The sequence below is a fragment of the Nycticebus coucang genome, chromosome 8, assembly GCF_027406575.1.
Source record: "Nycticebus coucang isolate mNycCou1 chromosome 8, mNycCou1.pri, whole genome shotgun sequence".
Lineage (NCBI taxonomy): Eukaryota > Metazoa > Chordata > Mammalia > Primates > Lorisidae > Nycticebus > Nycticebus coucang.
The window spans coordinates 99582888-99605865 of NC_069787.1; the positions used below are offsets into that span (position 1 = coordinate 99582888).

The window sequence follows — 22978 nt, forward strand, 5'->3', positions numbered from 1 at the left end:
AAATAGCTGGGTGTTGTGGAGGGCACCTCCCAGCTACTTGGGAGGCTGAGGCAAGAGAATCGCTTAAGCTCAAGAGCTGGAGACTGCTGTGTGATGCCACGGCACTCTACTGAGGGTGATAAAATGAAACTCTGTCTCTAAAAAAAAAAAAAAATCACTTCTTTTTTTCTCAGAAGTTAGTAATAAAAGTCTCAGGCTGATGGTCAGAGTTCAATGATACCAAAATGAAAATTAAGAAGGAATTATTGTCAGTTACTATATTTTACTTAAAATGCATCAGCTTATAAGAATATAATGATAGTTCCTTATAAATAGAAGAGTAACTATCTTTTTCTACTGCATTCAAAATAGACTTTTTTTCCCAGCATCAAATATTTTCTAGAACGTGGTGAACCTCTTCCTTTAGTGATTTCAGGCTTTTCTTTATTTCCAAAAAAAAACTATTTTATACATTTAATTGGGAAACAAAAACTTTGTGATACTTCACAAACTACATTAGAAACACTACAGTGAAATATAATGCAGGTATCCTAAATAATAGTTACAAATACATCACTATTTGGAAAAATAATGTTGCAGAGACTACTAATTCTAATATCTGTTCTCCCCTTTTCCTTAGTAACAGAATCCTGCATTTTAGCTAGACGCTCATCTGCCTGATTATTCATTACACTTTCCAAGGCCCAGTTCCAGCCAGTAGGATTTCAGCAGAAGTGATTTTTCATGTTGGACCTTCAAGGAACAGAATGTGTTTTCCCCATCTTTCTTTACCTTGACTTAAAATGTAGATGTGGGACCTGGAGCAGCTATCTTAGAAGAAAAAGAGAGTAGCCATGGGTTAGGTTGGCAGAGTAACAAGATGGAAGGAATCTCAGCCCTGAGTTCATATATTTCACGGTGGAAAGGTGCCCGAACAGCTGAGAGAGAAAGAGCAAGAGAAAGAAAGAGAGAAACAACTCTATTTGTAACAGCAAAGTAATAACTGAATACAAATGATAAGAATATAGCAGAATTCAAAGCTGGCTCGACAATATCATCAGAGCTATGCTGAAAGCTCAAAATATTAAAAACAGGAAATAAATTTACCAGTAACATCTGTACAGTTGTCATCTGAATCAGACTCCCCAGGATCAAACACCTGGATACCCTGAGCCTGTAGTCTCTGAAGTTTGCTCTCCAACTCTCTCTTCGCCCTCAGTAAGTCCTGAATTTCATTTTCTTTGGTCTCCCTAAAAATCTTTAAGAAGAATAATTTTATTTTCAAAATCTTTAAAAAGAAGAATTTTATTTTGAAACTTTTTTCATAATCAAAGGTATGTCATTGACTCGTAGGGTAAAAAATCTCAGATCCACAAAGCCAACATTGACTTAGTCCTGGATCTCCTCTGTTGTAGGATGAATACGCCTGGACTTCTACCTGTTTCATAACTGGGATTCCTGCAGGCTGCATGTCTGTGGTGTGGGGCTGCCACGTGCCCTGCAGGGTGTTCAGCAAATCTGTCTCTCTCCTACTAAATACCAGTAATGGCCTCCTACACACAACATCCCCAAACATTTCCAAATGTTTGCCCTGCCTACAAAATTTCCCTTTTAAAAAAATCCCTGCTAAAATGTTCAGTGTTACACCTTTTCTTCAAAACTGTCTTAAGTTTATCATGTCCATTTCAAAAGGCAAGAAGTGCTCTACTCTAGTTCTTTTACATTTTATGATTTACATGGTTTATTCCCACATGTTCATAGCAGTATAATAAACTCTGAAAATACACTGCTTTTATTCCATGTAACATTGAGGGGGAAAATGTGAAGAACTTACCTTGAATTGTCTTTTAACTTTATCTCTGTCATGTTCAAATGTTGCTGCTCTCTCCATTGCTTGGTATTTTGCTTCCAAAGCACTTTCTTTTTCCCGAAGTATCTTCTGATAAGTTTTTTGAAGTGCCTAGGATAATTTGCCTTGTTATTTCCTAACAGAAATAGTCTTGCTTCTGAATTTTGCATTCTTATACATATGTTATATATCTTAGAATTTTAAGTCTACTTACTGTTATACAATTATCAAGAACTACATGGTGCCATTTTATCCAAGCACATAATAGAAAAAAATGCAAGCATGCTTGAACTATAACAAAGACACTTTAACGTTAAGCTTTCATTGGAAATTAGTATTTTTTTTTTTTCAAAATACTCCATCAGTGCCTTACACCTTAGTTTTCCTATCTTTAATAGAATAAAAGTACAATTTGTCAGGCTTAAGTGAAGGATAAGCAATTCTAGGAGACAGTGTGGTCCTTGGCACTCAGTCTTACTCACTGTACTATCCTCTGAGCCCTTCACAGTGCTTGATACATTGCAGGCCTCTGACTTAATGAATGAAATAATTATCAAAGAGTTTTTCCATGCCTAGATATGTGGAAAAGGAACCAAGGTGTTTCATAAGGAATCAGGATTGGTGACAGGAGTACTCTGGGACTGTGATATTTGACCATCCTTACTTCCCTCTGCCCTGCCTGGTTTGGCCTTCTTCTCTTTCTGCCATCTCAGTTTCCAATGTGCAGTGTCCTTTGGGAAGTTCCTGGACACATGAAATCAAATATTTGACATGCACAAGACCATTTTATAAATGCAGGCTGCCGAGTAGGAAAATTGATGGCACGAAAGCTAGACGGCTGATACTGAGTCTTCTCAGATAATAGAGCTGATTACTTACATAATAGTAATAGGTTAAAAAAAAAAAAAACCTGACTAGAAAAATGACTAGATTAGAAGACAGTGGGCTTCCTTCTTTTAGAAAAATCAGTCTGAGATATTTATTTCACCCCTGCTCTGATGAGCCCAGGAACTCTTGGGCTGCCTAGAAGTCTTTCCCACAGTAAAGAGTAAAATGACACAACCATCAGAGGGGCACCAAATCCATGGGAAAAAGTCTCTGAACTTTGCTCACAGAAAAGCAACCTCTTGCTTTATCTGCTATTTTAATGAATTAAAGCAGACCTGCTACGTGGAGGGCACGCATAATTGCTTTTAGAGTAAATTAATCAAAGGACTATGGGAATTTAACTACCTTTGGAGAAGTTTTTCAAACACAATAGTTAAGATGGTGAGAAACAGGCAGCTTCCAGAAAAATTCATGTCAAGATCATCAAAACCCAAGAGCGATGAAAACGCACATAGAAACCAAGACAGAAGCACCACCTTGGTGTAAAATTTGGGGAAGCAGGTAAAACTCCTAAGAGTTTGAATTGCTTCACTTGTCATCAAAGTCGTGTGTGTGTGCGCGCGCGCGCGTGTGCTGTGTGTCCCTGGAGGCATTTTCTTCTTCAGAACACTTTCCGACTGATCATGTCAGGTGTCTTAATGAATGAACTAGAAATAGGAAAAGGGGAGGGGAGTTAAATCATTTTAGACCCCAAAAGAATGATAGCCTTTCAAATTAAAATTTGGATGGGATTCCTCCCAACTTTCAAAACTACTTGGTTTGGAGAGGAGACAGGAGGGACCAGGAACGGGTCAGGTGTCCGGAGTCCCGCCTGGCAGGCGGGCAGTGTTGGTGCGGTTATGCACCTGCCACCGGGCCTCAGCTTCCCCCGGGCGGTGGCCACCCCGGTGCGCGTCCGGGCCGGCATTACCTGCAGCTCGGCCCGCAGCCGCTTGTTCTCCGTGTCCAGCTTGGCCTCGCGGCGGCCCATGGACAACAGCTCTTGGTTCTTGCTGACCCGGAAGATGTCGTACTCCTTCTTGAGCCGCTCGTACTCTGCCGCCGCGTACTCCAGCTCAGGCACCGACGAGCCAGTGGACTTGAAGCTGGCCCCCAGCAGCCCGCCGCCGCCCGCCCCGCGGGGCAGCGACCCTGGCCCGGCCCCCGCCGCCGCCGCCGCCGCGCCTCGGCGGAACGAGTTGCGTAGCAGGCGCGCCTTGGGTTTCACCTCCACCGGGATCTCGCACGCCTCGCCGCCGCCCGCGCCGTACGTGTCCTCGATCACCTCCCCGCCCGCGGGGCTTACGAGCGACGACGCTGTCCCCATAGCGTAGGCGGCCGCCGCTGCTAGCCCGACAGGTCCCAGAAGGGGCGGGGAGGAAGAGGAGGAACCGCGGGGCCGCGGGACTGAGGGATCCGGAGGAGCAAGGGGGCGGGGCAGCAAGAAGGGCGGGACCGGGCAGCGGGCTGGGGCGGGGCAGCAGAACGGAAGGGGCGGGCCGGCTGAGGGGGCGGGCCGATAGAGGGAGGGGCGGGCCGATAGAGGGGGAGGGGCGGGCCGATAGAGGGGAGGGGCGGGCCGACTGAGGAGAGGGACGAGGCGAGGGGCGGGGCGGGGCGGGGCGGGGCCCGCGCGGAGCACTACCCAGGTGGGCTGGCGCCCGGTCGCAGGGCATCTCTCTGCTTTCTTGGGCCAACTAGAGGCTCCCTGGTAGGCGAGGCTCGCAGTGAATACAGTGCCTCCTTGCAGCTCCACCTCCGGTGCTGAGTTTCCTTCACTGCATCTGCCCGTGACCGTACTCTTTCCGAGGCATTGAGAAATGTAGAGTGTGCCTCTCCGGACGTGTGTCTCAGTATGCACGTAGATAGAACGACCAGCAAAACATAGTGCTAGCCAAGAAAGCGCTTTCAGGCTTCACAGCCTGAGACTACCAAGATGGTCCTTAGACAAGGTCGGTTTTTAAACTTGTTGCAACATGGAACACTGGAAACCCCCCACTAGAGGAACTCTGGGGCATCTCACCAAGTAAAGGGGAATAAATAAGTGTTATAGTTTATGGGAGAAGGGTGGTATGAAAGGTGATGTGAAAAATGAAGGGTGGTATGAAAGGTGATGTGAAAAATGATATGATTTTGTGATATGAAAGGTGATATGAAAAATGAAAAAAGATGGGTGGGAGGAACTGTTGTAGACAGTTCAGCGGGAGAATAGGGTTGGCATCTTCTCAATTTCCCCGTCTTGCCCCTCCATCTGCTGAGGTTTTTAGCCACTGCAGACTTGGACCCCTAGGAGAGAGGAGAGAAAAGGGGGCAGGAAAGGCTTTATTTGATTGGCAGGGTTGTGAGCTGGATGTTGGCGCTCTTTGGACTAGGCAAACTGTAAAAGCTGGCCCTTTCCTTCCTAGGTAATTATGTAAGTTCTTTAAAATACCACTCTCCTCCCACCCTCGTGATCTTTAATCTTCACTTCCCTGGGCCAGGCTGATGCAGCTCTATTCCAGTTGATGCTCACTCTTTCCCAGCTGTAAGGAATCTAGTGATACTTAATCCTCTCTGCTAATGTTTGTTCATCCCTCCAGGGTTCTCATGGGACAGACGTATCCTGCTGGTTCATTTGCCTGTGGAGCCAGTATCTGATCCACAGGTGTTGCAAGTTTATGTTTCCTGGAACACAGACTCTGATGGAGATAACCAAGCAAGGTGTTTATTACAGGGAGTGCCACTGGAATCAACATCTACGGAAAGGAAGGGAAAGAAGCAAGACTGGACAGAAGAAGAGGTTGAACTGCGCTTCATTCTCAATGAAGGTTTCAGCCAACCTACAGGAAGTTTTGAAGCTGGGATTGCCCTGCTGCATTGTGCTAAATTGGGGGGTGTTGGAACTGTATACCCCTACATTGGGCGACTCATTAGTTCTCTGTAGTAGGCTGTATAGCTCATGGCAAGGAGAAGGAGAGCTAAGCTCGGAACACTATGTAATAGTAAGAAACACTGGTAACATTTCGGTAATTTAACACCTTGGTGATAAGGGCACAGGGAAGGGCTCTGCTCTCCCGAACACAGGAAGCTCATGAGATGATAGCATCCGTGATTGGCAGTTACTACACCTGTGGTGCAGGTAGCCCTGGGATCGCATCTACAAGAAGCTGCAGGAGCAGGCAGTCGGGAGCTACATACGTTCTTTCACGGACTCGCTCTGACTCCTTCACTTCTGCCCGTAGGGCGTCTGCCTGGTGACTTTCCAAGAAGACTGTTTCTCTCCCTGGAAGATGGTTTCTTTCTCTCTCCCTTCTGCTAAGGTGAAGAGCCCTCAGGCATCTAAGGGTAATTAACTGTTCCTGAGTAAGATAATAGCATAGCTATCTGGTCCGGACAATAGGGCCGGAGACCTGGCCAGTCTCTGCCCTGACAAGTGGCACCCCAGATGGGACAGTGACCGCCAACATCATTGCTGAGGGTACTGACAGTTGAGGACTGTCTGCTGACAGCAATTCTAGGTAAACACAGCCCTTCCCCCAAGGAACTCAGAGGGTGCAGATCAAGTCTAATTCCACAGCATCCTCTCCTCTCCCTTCATCAAAGAGGCTACCCATCTTTTCTCTTACCTTTTAATTTTTCTTCAGGAAGACCTCAGACACCAGGCCTTTGTGCTCTTTAAAATCCAGGGCATACATGTAAAGTTCTGTTTCCATGATAAGTTCTTCAGGTAGTATCCTGAGATAAAGGGAAACATTTCTACCATCACAATACCTTAAGAACTTTGTGCCTTTTCAAGTCCTTTTTGATCTCTAACTTCCAATTTTTGTGCCCTCAGTCTGGATCAGAGGTTTAAGGATCATCTACTAGGTTTCTTATTTACTCTGAAAAATATGCATCTTAGTACTTCCTTTGGAATGGACCTCAGCTAAAGACTTCCAAACTCCTTTAGTCGTTACTCATTCCCTCCAACAAGTCACGGAACAAACTAACCTTCTACGGCTTGTTCAGCAAATTCAGGTTCTGTAATTTGGAACGCAGTGACCTGAAGCCATTCACCTCTCCTTTCCTACTTTATTGGGTGACATTCCTCTTGCTGTGACAGTTCCTCCATCCTGCCAGGGTGATTGTTTTCTCTTGCCAGCTGATTTCTATTTCCAGTCAATGCTCTCTGCCAAACCTCACTTCTTTAAAGTCTAGTTTTTATTTTTTATTTTTTACAAAACTTTCCCTGAATAATCGCACCTTTTGAGAGTTTTTCATGTCAATAGTTTCAATTTAACAACCATTGGCTACTGTGGGCAAAGCACTGTACTTACTTTATCTGCTCTTGTTCTGCATGAGTTGCATCTACATTGTATCAATTGGTAGTTGTTAAATCATTTGCTGCTACTGAGTTCCTACTGAGTAGATTGTGTGGTGCAAATGATTGATGATATAAAGAGGTGTCAAATGTGATCCCAGTTCTCAAAAAGCATATAGACTAGTTGTTACTGCCTTCTTTAATAACCTTTAAATGACTTTGCAGATGCAACAAATCTAGGTTTGCTGAGATCTTGGAGATGTCCCTCTAGTGCATTGGTTCTCATCCTTCCTAATGGCGCAGCCCTTTAATACAGTTCTTGTGGGTCACGACCCACAGGTTGAGAACTGCCGCTCTAGTGATTATTGACTCTCTTCTTCACCAAGAACATTACATATCTGTTCAGTATATGTGTTAACTTGGATAACTACGGGTCAGCGCTGCACTGATCAAACTGGGTGAGCCCTAAGATGATCAGATCTATGGTGCTAGCAGATATTCAGTGTAAGAGTGTGGTTGGTTTTCAACATATTTCTTAAATCTAAAATATGACATAATTTAGTCTAATTTTTAACTTCGTAATCTATTTTCCTTCTTTATACCAAATGTAACCCACGTATCTCACTATGTATTTAGAAAAGATAACTTGGAACACAGAAATAGAATGAGGAATAAAATCTCAGGCAGGTAACCTGTGGCTGGTTAAATTTTGCCATAAATTTTCTTTAACATTCCTATCATTAAAGGTGCAGACTATGACAGTTACCTAATTTGTAGGACTCAGTGCAAAATAAAAATGCAGTGCCCTTTGTTGTGGCAGCCAGTGGACCTCACAACTGTTGGACACTGAGGGTGATAAGGGGGAGAGAAAACTCAGACTTGGTTATCTCAGGAGGAATGACCAACAAGCGCAGGGAGAAGCTCGCCCCACTACTAGCAGGAGGAGCAGCTAGCAAGTGCAGCCCTCTGAAGGCTTCCCAAAGGTCCCTTCATTCAGCAAAACCACAAAATGTGTTGAAAAGTTGATCATGGAAATGGGGAAACTAAACAAATGGTCGCCTTAAACAAACATTAGCAGGGAAATAGGAGAAAAGCAGGGAAGAGATCATAGGCATTATATTCTGTTATTCTAAGTTAAACAAAGAAAAGGCTGTAACCTTAACATTCTTAACTCACTCTTGTGATTCCCATCTATACCTTGGCAGGGATCAGTCCACTGTAATCTTTAGTTGCTAAACACTCTTTCCTTACCCCCTGATGATTTATTGGTGCCAGTTCACAGCAGCGGGAAGAGGGATGGAGAGGCCTGGACTTTGGTCAATCAGATTCTCAGGAATGTTAGCCCTAAGCCAGCTGGGTGCTAAGCATTCTGTTTAAACCACCAAGCTGTTATTGGGATCTGAGGAAGCTGGACTTTGCCCAACAAGCCCTCTGGAATGCCTTAGCCTAAGCTATACTATGTCCTTAGCTAACACTCACACTTTGTAAAAAAAAATTATAAAGAATTCCAAGATAGCAAAAGCAGAACATTAAACCCAGTGTGATGCTCTTTTGAACTTGGAGCTCTGTGCAATGCAGCATGGGGTTCTTTATGGGATTGCATGTCCATGAAACCAGATGGTTTATGTCTCCTATTCTTGAATGTACTTGAGTTTTTTGACTCTTTCACCAATAGACTGTGGTGGAAATGATACTGCGTCACTGTCCAAACCCAGGCCTTGAGAAAATGACAGCTTCCATTTCCTGTATCTGGAAGCCTTGAGCCACCAAGTAAAGAGACTGTTCTAAGACTTAGACTTACTGTCCTAAGACTGCCAGACTGGAAAAGTGCTTGTGTAGGTATTCCAGGAGAGCCTCAGGTGGGCTCAGCCTCCCAGGCATACTTACTATACCAAGGCATGTGGAATGAAGCCACCTCAGACTCTTTAAACCAGTCCATTTATTAGCTTGGCCCATAGTGACTTAAGTATATACTCTGGGGAGCAGAATCACCCAGCCGGCCTCTGCCCAAATTCCTGACCCACAGAATCATAAGATATAAAATAGCTGTTTGTTTAAGCCATTACATTTGGGGGTGATTAAAAAACATTCCCTGCATTTTGTCTGGGTAGTTCATAAAGTTAATAAACAATGCTGCCACCTTTAAAAACATGATTTGTAGAATAAATATTATTCATGTAAACACAGTGTGTGTTTGGCCCTCACACTGTGAATCTCGTAATCATTTGGGATACTTCATGGCACTCTACCGAGGGCAACAAAGTGAGACTCTGTCTCCAAAAATAAAAAATAAAAAAAAATTGAGATCTATTGCATTTTAATTTCTGGGACTAGGTTTTGAAAATTCGCATGTTGAGTTAGCTCCCAGGTGATGCTTATATACTTTAAGCTCTCAGAACCACTGAAATTGCATACAAAATATTGGTTGATCTAATTTCTTGCTATTCAAGGAATGGACCACAGACAGTAGCAGCATTTTGAAGTGCGCTGGGAATCAGATTCTCAGATGCCATCACTAGACCTACTGAATCACAATTTGCAGATTAAAATGCTCCTCCAGGTGATCTGAATAGACATTAAAATTTGAAAAATGCTGTAGAATGATTCTTAATCTTGACTGCACATTACAATCACCTGGAGAACTTAAATAAAGACTGCTGCCTGGGCTTCATCCTTAGATCAAATCTCCAGTGTTTGGGGTCTGGCCATCATTAATTTTTAAAAGCTTCCCAGTGGATTTTAATCAGTAGTCAAGAGTGAAAACCGATGATTTAACCTCTGCCATCTCATTATTGCCCACATATGTGCAGTCCCCTTTGGTGACCATCTTGGCATATGTTTGCATTCAGATTGCTGTTTGAGCAGTTCCTTTCATCCAGTTCATGAGTGGTTGCACGTGTGATTTTGACCATGTAGTATTGTGCTTAGACTTGAGAGATAGACATGGCATCACAAATGATCATAATGTCTCCAAGTAAAATTATCACGTTGGAATAAATGACCTTATCTAATTGGAAATGCTGCATTGAATAATAGTCTTTGAAGAGAAAGGAACTCTGCAGAAGGAAAGATTTCAGTTCTCATTAAAATTGCCAACCTTCTCCCCGGCCATTTAGTATTGCTCACTTCTACAAGTGAATTCTAACTTCTAAAGCTGCATGCTCTAAAGGCAGTAAATACAACTCTTAATTTGGGGTACTAATTAACAATAAGGACAACTAATCTGATTAAGCAGCTGTGATTTACTATTTATACCATTAGGGGTCAGTATAACTCAGGAAAAAAGTAATTTGGCTCCAGGTATAGAAAAGGATAGATAATCTGCATGTGAAGATAACGGTAAAGAGTTCAGGGTAGGTGTTTTTGTTGTCTTTAGTGATTATCTGCATTGTCTTAGTTCCCATCACATGAAGTAAGGACTCTGAAAATTAGCTGTAAGAGCAAAGGTCAGCTTATTTTTTCTATAAAAGATTGATCAGTTAGTAAATATTTTAGGCTTTGCTGGCCATATGGTTTCTGTTACAGTTATTCAACTTTGCCATTATAGCACAAAAGCAGCCCCACACAATACAAGTGACATGTCTGCATCCCAATAAAACTTTATTTACAAAAACAGGTGGCAGGCTGGGTTTGGCTTGGAGGCTGTAGTTTGCTGACCCCTGAACAAGAGGGGTAATTCTCAAACCTAGAAAATTTTTAGAATTACCTGGGAAGAGTGTTAAAAATTTAGAGCCTGGTCTCCACAGCCAATCCACTGAATCAAAATATTTGTGAGTGGGGCTTATACAGCTTGATTTTTTAAAGTTTTCCTTTGATTCTGAAGCAAATACTAATTTAGAAACCATAAGACCAAAATTAAGTTAATTGCCTCTTTTAGGGAAACATAAGGGTCCATCTTGGCATATTATAAGATTTTCAGTATCTGATAACTATCCCTGGTATAAAAGATATAAATGTAAAGGTTGGGATGAGAGTGTCCCAACAGGTATAGATACTTTCAAGGTACCCCAATGAAGGGCTCATTTCTCTGTAAATGTTTGTATTAAGCTACTGGTCTTGGGATTGTGTTGTGTCACGGTATAACTTAGCCTGTCCTGACTGATAGAGGCACATGCTGAATTAGTTTGAATAGGGAAGAGGAAGGGATAGAAGAACACGGTAAGGAGAAGGAAAAGAGATGAGAAAAATAGTAGAGTGCTGTAAAGTACCTCCCCCAAGTGTCCCAAATCTTCAAGAAATTTACAAACTCTGAAAAAGTTTGCTGTGATTGATGTTTATTTATGTATCTTTGCATGAATTGGTGAAGAAGAGTTTAGTGCCTAGGAAGGCACAAGGGTGAAACAAAGACGACACACACAGAGGCAGTGGGCAGGGAAAGGGGGTCAGAATGTTTTCAGTGGGGCATGTTCATGCTTCATGACTTACGTGTTCTAAAGATTGTATTGCCCCAGGCTGTTTCACCTTGGGCTAAACAAATATATGAATGTAGAGAGGGCCATGCTTTAAAAAGAGCTGCAGTGGGGTTTTTAAGAAGATGATAGACCGATATATTTATTAGCGGTCCTGTATAAAGCACAGTGCACATTTCAGACATTTAACAAATAAAGCAGTTCTATTTTTCTGGAGCAGAAATAGCCCCTGAGATGCAAGAAGACACTTATTTCTTACTTGATAGGAAATGATCCTTTGTTTCTCAAATTCAGAGCTGTTTTTTCTCTTCCCATCTCCACATCATGTTCAGCTGTGAAATTGAATATAACCTTAATTTCTTTTGTGGAACCATCCGTCCCAAATCTGGTAACCAGTGCCCACATCAGGTTGTCATTAGTGACTCTCCTTTTTTTTCTTAGCCACACTCAATGCCCACATGCCAAGAAACAGGTGATGAACATTATTTAATCAGCTCCTATGGAGGAGCAATGCAGCCTTCACTACTGTGTAAATTTGATTAAGTATGTGGCTTAAATCAGCCACAGAAAAGGGAGTCAACTGACATCTGTAGTTGTAGGGGAAAAATAAATCTCTTCACAAGTAATGTATTGGTAAAAATAGCTGATTAACTTTAAAGAGTTTAAAACATAGGAGACTTTATTATTTAGATAAGATTTACTCATGGTAGCAAAACATTAATTTTTGTCACAACTGATGGGAGTCTGCAAGAGTCATATCCCCAATTTACAAGTAAGTGGTGCTCCAGTGGTTAATTAAAAAATTTGATATTTAGTATATTTTCTCCAGAAGTAATGTTAGATCAGGTGGCTATTGTTTCAGCTTAGCACACACACAGGTGAATACTATTTATACTAAGTGTACAATAAAAGTCAACTCAAACACCATTGTAATATGTATTCTATAGAAACATGCTTTCAACATGTTAACTTAGATTATACGTCCGTCCTTGGGTTATGAAATCTTAGATATCACTCCTGCCATGTTGGTGGCCTCTTGGGCATTATGACGAGGACACCTCAGTCAAAGTGGAGACATTCCACTGGTCTGAGACAGATGCTGCAGCAGGGGGGGCGACCTGGAAAAGGGGATAGGACAGGTAAGAAATTGTTATATAGTTTCCTTTGCTTAGATTCTAGCAAGATCTTGTACAAATTGCTTGACTTCTTGCCTTTAGTTTCCTCGTCTGAAAAATGTGCATAATAGTAGTTCACTTCATAGCAGTTGCAGACAGCCAAATAAGTAAACTAGATTTGATTGTTTTATTCCTTAGGGATTCAGAAAACATACTATTTCACTAAGCTACATTCCCTTCTCTAACTTAGTAGGGCAGCTCTAAAGCAAATTTTCAGGGCTGACAGATACATTTCACTTGCTGAAGGCTGGAGGCTGCTGGCTGTTTTGATTGACAATGCATCAAGACTCAGTCTTTCTGTGACTTTCACTGGCCTAAGGGCATCCCTATGAACAAACATCATTACCTTTGTCCTAAAACTAGTGTCTCTTCACTGGTTTTCTGGCTATTCCACTTTGAACCAGAGTAAAACCATTCCATGGGGATGGTTGATAGTCTGTTAGATTCTGAGCTCAAAGGATAGGAAATGTCAGATTTGTCTATTTTTTAAAGTTGATGAATAAAAATTATATATATGTATGGGTTTTGATATATATATTGTGATGTGACAAACTCAAGTTAATTAACATAGGCATATGCATTACTTCATATATTTGTAATTTCATAATAAGAACACTTAAAATCTATTCTTTTTAGCAGATTTCAAGTATACAGTGTAATGTTACTAAATACAGTCACCAAGTAGTATAATATACCTCCCATCTAATCAAAATTTTGTAGACCAGCATCTCCCCACTCTGCCTGCCTCCAGTCCCTGATAACCACCACCATTCTACTCTCTCTCTGCTTCTGAGTTCTCTTTTAGACTCATCATTTAAGTGAGATCAGATGGTATTTGGCCTTCTGTGCCTGGCTTATTTCACTTAATACAATTTCCATCCACCAGTTTCATTCATATTTTCACAAATGACAGCATTTCCCTCTTTAAAGGCTAAATGGTATTCTATTGTGTATATATATTAAATTTTCTTTATCTGTTAATGGATACTTACATTGATTCTGTGTCTTGGCTATTGCAAATAATGCTGCCGTGAACATGGGAATGCAGATATCTCTTTGACATACTGATTTAATTTCTTTTGGATATATATATATATATATATATATATATGGTAAGGGGATTGCTGGATCATACAGTAGTTCTAGTTTTAATTATTTGAGGAACCTCCATATTGTTTTCCACAATGGTTGTACTAATTTACAGTCCTACCAACAGTATGCAAGGGTTACCTTTTCTTGACCTCCTTGTCAACATTTATCTTTCCTCTTTGTGTTAATAGCCAGTCTGACGGGTGTGAGATGATATCTCATGATGGCTTTAATATGCCTTTCCCTGATGATTAGTGACATTAAAGATTTTTTCATATACCTGTTGACTGTATGTCTTCTTTTGAGAAATGTCTATTCATGTTCTCTGCCCATTTTTTAATCATTTTATTTTCTTCTTATTGAGTTGTTTGAATTCATATGTTTTGAATATTAACTCACATAAACAGTTTGCAGATATTTGTTCCCAATATTGTCTTTTCACTCTGTCAATTTCTTTCTTTCCTATGAAGAAGCTTTTTCATTTGATGTAATCCCATTTGTCTATTTTTGCTTTTGTTGACTGTGCTTTTGAGGTCATATAAAAAAATTACTGCCAAGACCAATGTCATGAAACTTTCCCCCTATTTTCTTCTAGTACTTTTATAGTTTCAGGCCTTATGTTTAAGTCTTTAATCCATATTGAGTTGATTTTTGTATAAGAGGTGATACAAGGTCCAAACTCATTCTTTCTTCATGTGGATATCCAATTTTCCCAGCACCATTTATTGAAGAGATTGTCTTTTTATTATTATGTGTTCTTGAGACCATTGTCAAAAATCAATTGACCACAGATGTGTGGATTTATTTTGGGGCTGTCTATTCTGTTCCATACTTTTATGTGCCTGTTTTTATGCTAGTACCATACTGTTTTGACTATCATAGCTTTGTGGTAGGTTTTTAAATCACTCAGTATTAAGCCTCTAGTTTTGTTCTTATTGCTCAAGATTGTTTTAGCTGTTTGAGGCATTTTGTGGTTCCATATAAATCTTAGGATTTTTTTTTCTATTTCTGTGAGAAATGCCATTGTAATTTTGGTAGGGATTGCATTCTATCTATAGATGGCTTGAGTAGTATGAACATTTTAAACAATATTTTCTTCCAAACTATAAACATAGAATGTCTTTCCATTTATTTGCATCTTCTTCGATTACTTTTTGGCAGCATTTTTAGTTATCTCCTATACGTTAGTTTATTAGATAATAACACATTCAAAAACCACATTAAATCAAAACAAAACAAGACTCACAAAAATGCTACCTTAATAATGGAAGCAACAGTTATTTTTCCTTATGGAGGAAACATAACCAAAGTATAATATAGTTTCACTTTAGACAAAGCATTAACTGGTAGCACAAAATTATAGTGCTTTTATGCTATTATAGGAAATTGTTTCCTTAGTCACTTTTATTATCCACAAGGAATGCCTTTTCCCATTTCTCATGGACTCTAGGAGTCTCTTTAAATGATGTCCTCACTTTTCTTCTAGTGTGTTTAGATTTTGAGTGGCTGCCTCTATCCTCAGCTATGAGGTCAGCTGCTATATGTGCACAAGTGATAATAGAATCCACCCTCCCACTCTTAATCATGCCCCTCTGTCTGTTTTTGCATCACCCTTTGTCAGATGCACTTTTTCCACTGGAAGTTCATTTACAACTCAGATTTTAACTGCTGAAAGCCCATCCATGAGGTAGCTACTGCAGAGGATTCCACCTATAAAGAAATGTTAGGAATGACAGAAAGGGAATTTAGAGTACACATGATGAAAACAATGAAAGAAATGATGGAAACAATGAAGGAAACTGCTAATAAAGTGGAAAACAACCAAAAGGAAATCCAAAAACAGAATCAAATAAGAGATGAACGATATGAAGAATATAAAAAGGATATAGCAGAGATGAAGGAACTGAAACAGTCAATTAGGGAACTTAAAGATGCAATGGAAAGTATCAGCAACAGGTTAGACCATGCAGAAGAAAGAATTTCAGAGGTAGAAGACAAAGTTCTTGAGATAACTCAGATAGAAAAAGAGGCAGAAAAGAAGAGAGAGAAAGCAGAACGTTCACTGTCAGAATTATGGGACTTTATGAAGCTTTCCAACATACGAGTTATAGGAATCCCAGAAGGGGAAGAAGAATGCCCCAGAGGACTGGAAGCCATACTAGAGAATATTATAAAAGAAAATTTCCCAAACATCACCAAAGATTCTGACACACTGCTTTCAGAGGGATATCGGACCCCAGGTCGCCTTAACTCTAACCAAGCTTCTCCAAGACACATTGTGATGAACCTGTCCAAAGTCAAGACAAAAGAAAAGATTCTGCAAGCTGCCAGGAGTAAGCGCCAGTTGACCTACAGGGGCAAATCCATCAGAGTGACCGCAGACTTCTCTAATGAAACTTTCCAAGCAAGAAGAAAATGGTCATCTACCTTTAATCTACTTAAACAGAACAAGTTCCAGCCCAGAATTCTGTACCCTGCTAAGCTAAGCTTTAAAATTGACGGAGAAATCAAATCATTTATGGATATACAAACATTGAGGAAATTCACCACAACAAGACCAGCTCTACAGGAAATACTTCAACCTGTTCTACGCTCTGACCATCACAATGGATCAGAAGCAAAGTAAGAACTCAGATATTAAAGGACAGAACCTAACCTCCACACTGATGCAAAAGATAAAACTAAGTAATGGACTCTCACAAAATAAGACGAATAGAATACTACCACACTTATCAATTATCTCAATAAACGTTAATGGCTTGAATTCCCCACTGAAGAGACATAGATTGGCTGACTGGATTAAAAAACACAAGCCATCCATCTGCTGTCTGCAAGAAACACACCTGGCTTCAAAAGACAAATTAAAACTCTGAGTCAAGGGTTGGAAGGCAAATTTTCAGGCAAATGGAATTCAGAAGAAAAGAGAAGTTGCAATCTTATTTTCAGATACATGTGGATTTAAAGCAACTAAAGTCAAAAAAGACAAAGATGGTCACTTTATATTGGTCAAGGGAAAAATACAACAAGAAGACATTTCAATTCTAAATATTTATGCACCGAATTTAAATGCTCCCAGATTCTTGAAACAGACCTTACTCAGTCTGAGCAATATGATATCTGATAATACCATCATAACAGGGGACTTTAACACTCCTCTTACAGAGCTGGACAGATCCTCTAAACAGAAATTAAACAAAGATATAAGAGATTTAAATGAGACCCTAAAACAACTGTGCTTGATAGACACATATAGAACACTCCATCCCAAAGATAAAGAATATACATTCTTCTCATCACCCCATGGAACATTCTCCAAAATTGATCATATCCTGGGACACAAAACAAATATCAACCGAATCAAAAGAATTGAAATTTTACCTTGTATCTTCTCAGACCATAAGGCACTAAAGGTGGAACTCAACTCTAACAAAAATGCTCGACCCCACCCAAAGGCATGGAAATTAAACAATCTTCTGTTGAATAACAGATGGGTGCAGGAAGAAATAAAACAGGAAATCATTAACTTCCTTGAGCATAACAACAATGAAGACACAAGCTACCAAAACCTGTGGGATACTGCAAAAGCAGTTTTAAAAGGTAAATTTATCGCTTTAGATGCCTGTATTCGAAAAACAGAAAGAGAGCACATCAACAATCTCACAAGCCATCTTATGGAATTGGAAAAAGAAGAACAATCTAAGCCTAAACTCAGTAGAAGAAAAGAAATATCCAAAATCAAATCAGAGATCAATGAAATTGAAAACAAAAGAATCATTCAGAAAATTAATGAATCAAGGAGTTGATTTTTTGAAAAAATAAATAAAATAGATAAACCATTGGCCAGACTAATGAGAAATAGAAAAGTAAAATCTCTAGTAACCTTAATCAGAAATGATAAAGGGGAAATAACAACTGATCCCACAGAGATACAAGAAATCATCTCTGAATACTACCAGAAACTCTATGCCCAGAAATTTGACAATGCAAAGGAAAAGGATCAATATTTGGAATCACACCCTCTTCCTAGACTTAGCCAGGAAGAAATAGACCTCCTGAACAGACCAATTTCAAGCACTGAGATTAAGGAAACAATAAAAAATCTTCCAACCAAAAAATGCCCTGGTCCAGATGGCTTCACACCAGAATTCTATCAAACCGTCAAGGAAGAGCTAATTCCTGTACTGCAGAAATTATTCCAAAAAATTGAGGAAGAAGGAATCTTCCCCAACACATTCTATGAAGCAAACATCACCCCGATACCAAAACCAGGAAAAGACCCAAACAAAAAGGAGAATTTCAGACCAATCTCACTCATGAATATAGATGGAAAAATTCTCAACAAAATCCTAGCCAATAGATTACAGCTTATCATCAAAAAAGTCATTCATCATGATCAAGTAGGCTTCATCCCAGGGATGCAAGGCTGGTTTAACATACGCAAGTCCATAAACATTATCCACCATATTAACAGAGGCAAAAATAAAGATCACATGATCCTCTCAATAGATGCAGAAAAAGCATTTGATAAAATCCAGCATCCTTTTCTAATTAGAACACTGAAGAGTATAGGCATAGGTGGCACATTTCTAAAACTGATTGAAGCTATCTATGACAAACCCACGGCTAGTATTTTACTGAATAGAGTAAAACTGAAAACTTTTCCTCTTAGTACTGGAACCAGACAAGGTTGTCCTCTGTCACCTTTACTATTCAACGTAGTGCTGGAAGTTCTAGCCAATACAATTAGGCAAGACAAGGAAATAAAGGGAATCCAAATGGGAGCAGAGGAGGTCAAACTCTCCCTCTGCTGACAACATGATCTTATACTTAGAGAACCCCAAAGACTCAACCACAAGACTCCTAGAAGTCATCAAAAAATACAGTAATGTTTCAGGATATAAAATCAATGTCCACAGGTCAGTAGCCTTTGTATACATCAATAACAGTCAAGATGAGAAGCTAATTAAGGACACAACTCCCTTCACCATAGTTTCAAAGAAAATGAAATACCTAGGAATATACCTAATGAAGGAGGTGAAGGACCTCTATAAAGAAAACTATGAAATCCTCAGAAAGGAAATAGCAGAGGACATTAACAAATGGAAGAACATACCATACTCATGGATGGGAAGAATCAACATTGTTAAAATGTCTATACTTCCCAAAGCAATCTACCTATTCAATGCCATTCCTATCAAAATACCAACATCGTATTTTCAAGATTTGGATAAAATGATACTGCGTTTTGTATGGAACCAGAAAAAGCCCCGTATAGCTAAGGCAGTTCTTAGTAATAAAAATAAAGCTGGGGGCATCAGCATACCAGATTTTAGTCTGTACTACAAAGCCATAGTGCTCAAGACAGCATGGTACTGGCACAAAAACAGAGACATAGATGCTTGGAATCGAATTGAAAACCAAGAAATGAAACTAACATCTTACAACCATCTAATCTTCGATAAATCAAACAAGAACATACCTTGGGGGAAAGACTCCCTATTCAATAAATGGTGTTGGGAGAACTGGATGTCTACATGTAAAAGACTGAAACTGGACCCACACCTTTCCCTACTCACAAAAATTAATTCAAGATGGATAAAGGACTTAAATTTAAGGCATGAAACAATAAAAATCCTCAAAGAAAGCCTAGGAAAAACACTGGAAGATATTGGCCTGGGGAAAGACTTCATGAAGAAGACTGCCATGGCAATTGCAACAACAACAAAAATAAACAAATGGGACTTCATTAAACTGAAAAGCTTCTGTACAGCTAAGGAGACAATAACCAAAGCAAAGAGACAACCTACACAATGGGAAAGGATATTTGCATATTTTCAATCAGACAAAAGCTTGATAACCAGGATCTATAGAGAACTCAAATTAATCCACATGAAAAAAACCAACAATCCCATATATCAATGGGCAAGAGACATGAATAGAACCTTCTCTAAAGATGACAGACGAATGGCTAACAAACATATGAAAAAATGTTCATCATCTCTACATATTAGAGAAATGCAAATCGAAACAACCCTGAGATATCATCTAACCCCAGTGAGAATGGCCCACATCACAAAATCTCAAAACTGCAGATGCTGGCGTGGATGTGGAGAGAAGGGAACACTTTTACACTGCTGGTGGGACTGCAAACTAGTACAACCTTTCTGGAAGGAAGTGTGGAGAAACCTCAAAGCACTCAAGCTAGACCTCCCATTGGATCCTGCAATCCCATTACTGGGCATCTACCCAGAAGGAAAAAAATCCTTTTATCATAAGGACACTTGTACTAGACTGTTTATTGCAGCTCAATTTACAATCGCCAAAATGTGGAAAGAGCCTAAATGCCCACCAACCCAGGAATGGATTAACAAGCTGTGGTATATGTATACCATGGAATACTATTCAGCCATTAAAAAAAATGGAGACTTTACATCCTTCGTATTAACCTGGATGGAAGTGGAAGACATTATTCTTAGTAAAGCATCACAAGAATGGAGAAGCATGAATCCTATGTACTCAATTTTGACATGAGGACAATTAATGACAATTAAGTTTATGGGGAGGGGAGGAAAAGCAGAAAGAGGGACAGAGGGAGGGGGGTGGGGCCTTGGTGTATGTCACACTTTATGGGGGCAAGACATGATTGCAAGAGGGACTTTGCCTAACAATTGCAATCAGTGTAACCTGGCTTATTGTACCCTCAATGAATCGCCAACAATAAAAAAAAAATATATATATATATTTTTTCTTTTTTTTTGTTTTTTCCCCTCAAAATACATTAATAACCTATATCTAATAGATTCTCAAATTCTACTTCCATTTAAAAGACAAAAAAGAGAAAATGTATATCTTGCCTTCATTTAGATTAATCAAGTATTTTTTTTATTTTATTCAAATTAATATGAAGGTACAATGTTTGGATTACATTGTTCTCACTTGCAGGGTAAAGTTCCATTTGTAGAAGAGCCCCTCACCCAGGGGGTGTGTTATACACCCTCACAATGTGCACATTAGGTGAGATCCAGCCTCGAGCCCCCCTCCTTCTGCTATACATCCTCCTCCCAGTCCCTTCCCACTTCCCTTTACCCCCAAACTGGACTATAATAGTGTTTTATTGTTCTTATGAACGTGTAATTGTTTATATATTGATTTCATATTAGTATGTAGGATATTGGATATTTATATTTCCATTCTTGTGATACTTTACTAAGAAGAATGTATTTCAACTCCATCCAGGTAAATGTAAAAGATGTAAAGTCTCCACCTTTTTAAATGGCTGAATAGTCCATGGTATACATATTCCATAGCTTGTTGATCCATTCATGGGTTGATGGGCACTTAGGTTGCTTCCACGTCTTGGCAATTATGAATTGGGCTGCAATAAACAATATAGTACAAATGTCTTTGTGGTAAAAAGATTTTTGTTCTTTGGTGTAGATACCTGTAATGGAATTGCAGGGTCAAATGGAAAGTCTACTTTTAGCTCTTTGGGGATTCTCCATACTTCTCTCCAAAAAGGCTGTATTAGTTTGCAATCTCACCAGCAGTGTAGAAGTGTTCCCTTCTCTCCACATTCACTCCAGCATCTGGTGTTTTGGGACTTTATGATGCGAGCTAATCTTGCTGGGGTTAGGTGATATCTTAGAGTGGTTTTGATTTGCATTTCTCTGATGAGCATTTTTTCATGCATGTGTTGGCCATTCATCTGTCATCCTCGGAGAAATTTCTGTTCAAATCTCTTGCCCACTTATAGTTGTCAGGCCTTTTTTAGATTCATAACGTGTAAAAATCTTCTACCATTCTGAGGGCTGTCTGTTTTCTTAGCTGTGCAAAAGCTTTTAGCTTGATCAAGTCCCAGTTATTTATTTTTGGTGTTGCTGCAATTGCTGGGGATGGGGGAAGGGTCTCTGTCATAAAGTTTTTTCCCAGGTCAGTATCTTCAACTGTTTTTCCAAGACTCTCTTCTAGAATTTTTATTGTTTTATGTCTTAAATTTAAGTCTTTTATCAAACTAGAATCAATGGTGGGAGGTGCCGGTCCAGTTTCAGTCTTCTGCATGTGGATAACCAGTTCTCCCAGCACCATTTGTTGGATGAGGATTCTTTTCCCCATTGCATGTTTTTGTTAGGTTTATCAAAGATTAAGTGGGGATATGTGTCTGGGTTCATCTCTAGATTCTCTATCCTATTCCATAGATCTATGCGTCTATTTTTGTGCCAGTACCATGCTGTTTTTGTTTTTGTTTTTCTTTTCTCTCTTTTTTTTTTTTTGAGACAGAGCTTCAAATTGGCACCCTGGGTAGAATGTTGTGGTGTCATAGCTCACAGCAACCTCCAACTCAGGCTCAAGCAATACTCTTGCCTCAGTTTTTCTATTTTTAGTAGAGACTGGGTCTCGCTCTGATTCACGCTGGTTTCAAACTTTTGAGCTCAAGCAATCCACCCACCTCAGCCTCCCAGAGTGCTAGGATTACAGGCATTAGACACTCTGCCTGGCCCAGTATCATGCTGTTTTGATCAGTATAGCCTTGTAATATAACCTGAAATCTGGCAATAAGATGCCTCCAGATCTGTTTTTATTTCTAAGAACTGTATTTGCTATTTGGTTCCATATGAATTGAAGTACTATTTTTTCAAGATCTTTAAAGTCTGACATTGGGGCTTTGATGGGGATTGCATTAAATCAATAGATTTCTTTGGGTAGTATGGACATTTTAACAATGTTGATTCTTCCCAGCCACGAGCATAGTACGTTCTTCTATTTGTTGACATCTTCTGCTATTTCCTTTCTCAAAGTTTCATAATTCTTTTTATAGAGATCTTTCACTTCTTTTGTTAGATATGTTCCCAGGTATTTCATCTTCTTTGGTGCTATTGTAAAAGGAATAGAGCTTTTGATTTTGTTCTCAGATTGACAATTGTTGGTGTATACGAAGGCTACTGATTTGTAGGTATTGATTTTGCAGTCTGAGACACTGCTATGTTCCTTGATCATTTTTAAGAGCTTTGTAGTTGAGTTCTGGAGTTTTCCAAGTATAAGATCATGTCATCTGTGAGGAGGGACAGTTTGACCTCCTCTGTCCCCATTTGGATTTCTTTGATCTCCTTCTCTTGCCTGATTGTGATGGCTAGGACTTCCAACACTGTTAAATAGCAGTGGAGACAGTAGGCATCCTTGTCTGGTTCCAGATTTGAATGGAAATCCTTTCAGTTTTACTCCATTCAGTGTGATATTGGCTATGGGTTTGCTGTAAATAGCCTCTATCAGCTTAAGGAATGTTCCTTCTAAGTGTATTTTTTTGAGGGTTTTTATCATGAAAGGATGCTGGATA

General features: G+C 39.8%; 1 protein-coding gene across 5 annotated transcripts in view; it reads right to left on the bottom strand.

Moving 5' to 3' along the window:
* The window catches only part of NPHP3 (nephrocystin 3), a 39247-nt gene extending 35123 nt beyond the window's left edge, over positions 1–4124 (bottom strand). For 4 of the 5 annotated variants that reach the window (XR_008381982.1, XM_053600793.1, XM_053600792.1 and 1 more), the window contains exons 1-3: positions 3627–4124; positions 1814–1939; positions 1087–1237 (exon numbers count right to left, since the gene is read on the bottom strand). Coding sequence is in view for 3 of the 5 variants with exons in the window: in XM_053600793.1 (XP_053456768.1) it covers positions 1087–1237; positions 1814–1939; positions 3627–4022 (673 nt within the window). In the remaining 2 variants the exon portion in view is untranslated. Of the gene's footprint in view, positions 1–771; positions 885–1086; positions 1238–1813; positions 1940–3626 lie in introns of those variants that run through there. The other variant, XM_053600795.1, reaches the window with a different exon arrangement.
* Between the last annotated feature and the right edge of the window lie 18854 nt (positions 4125–22978).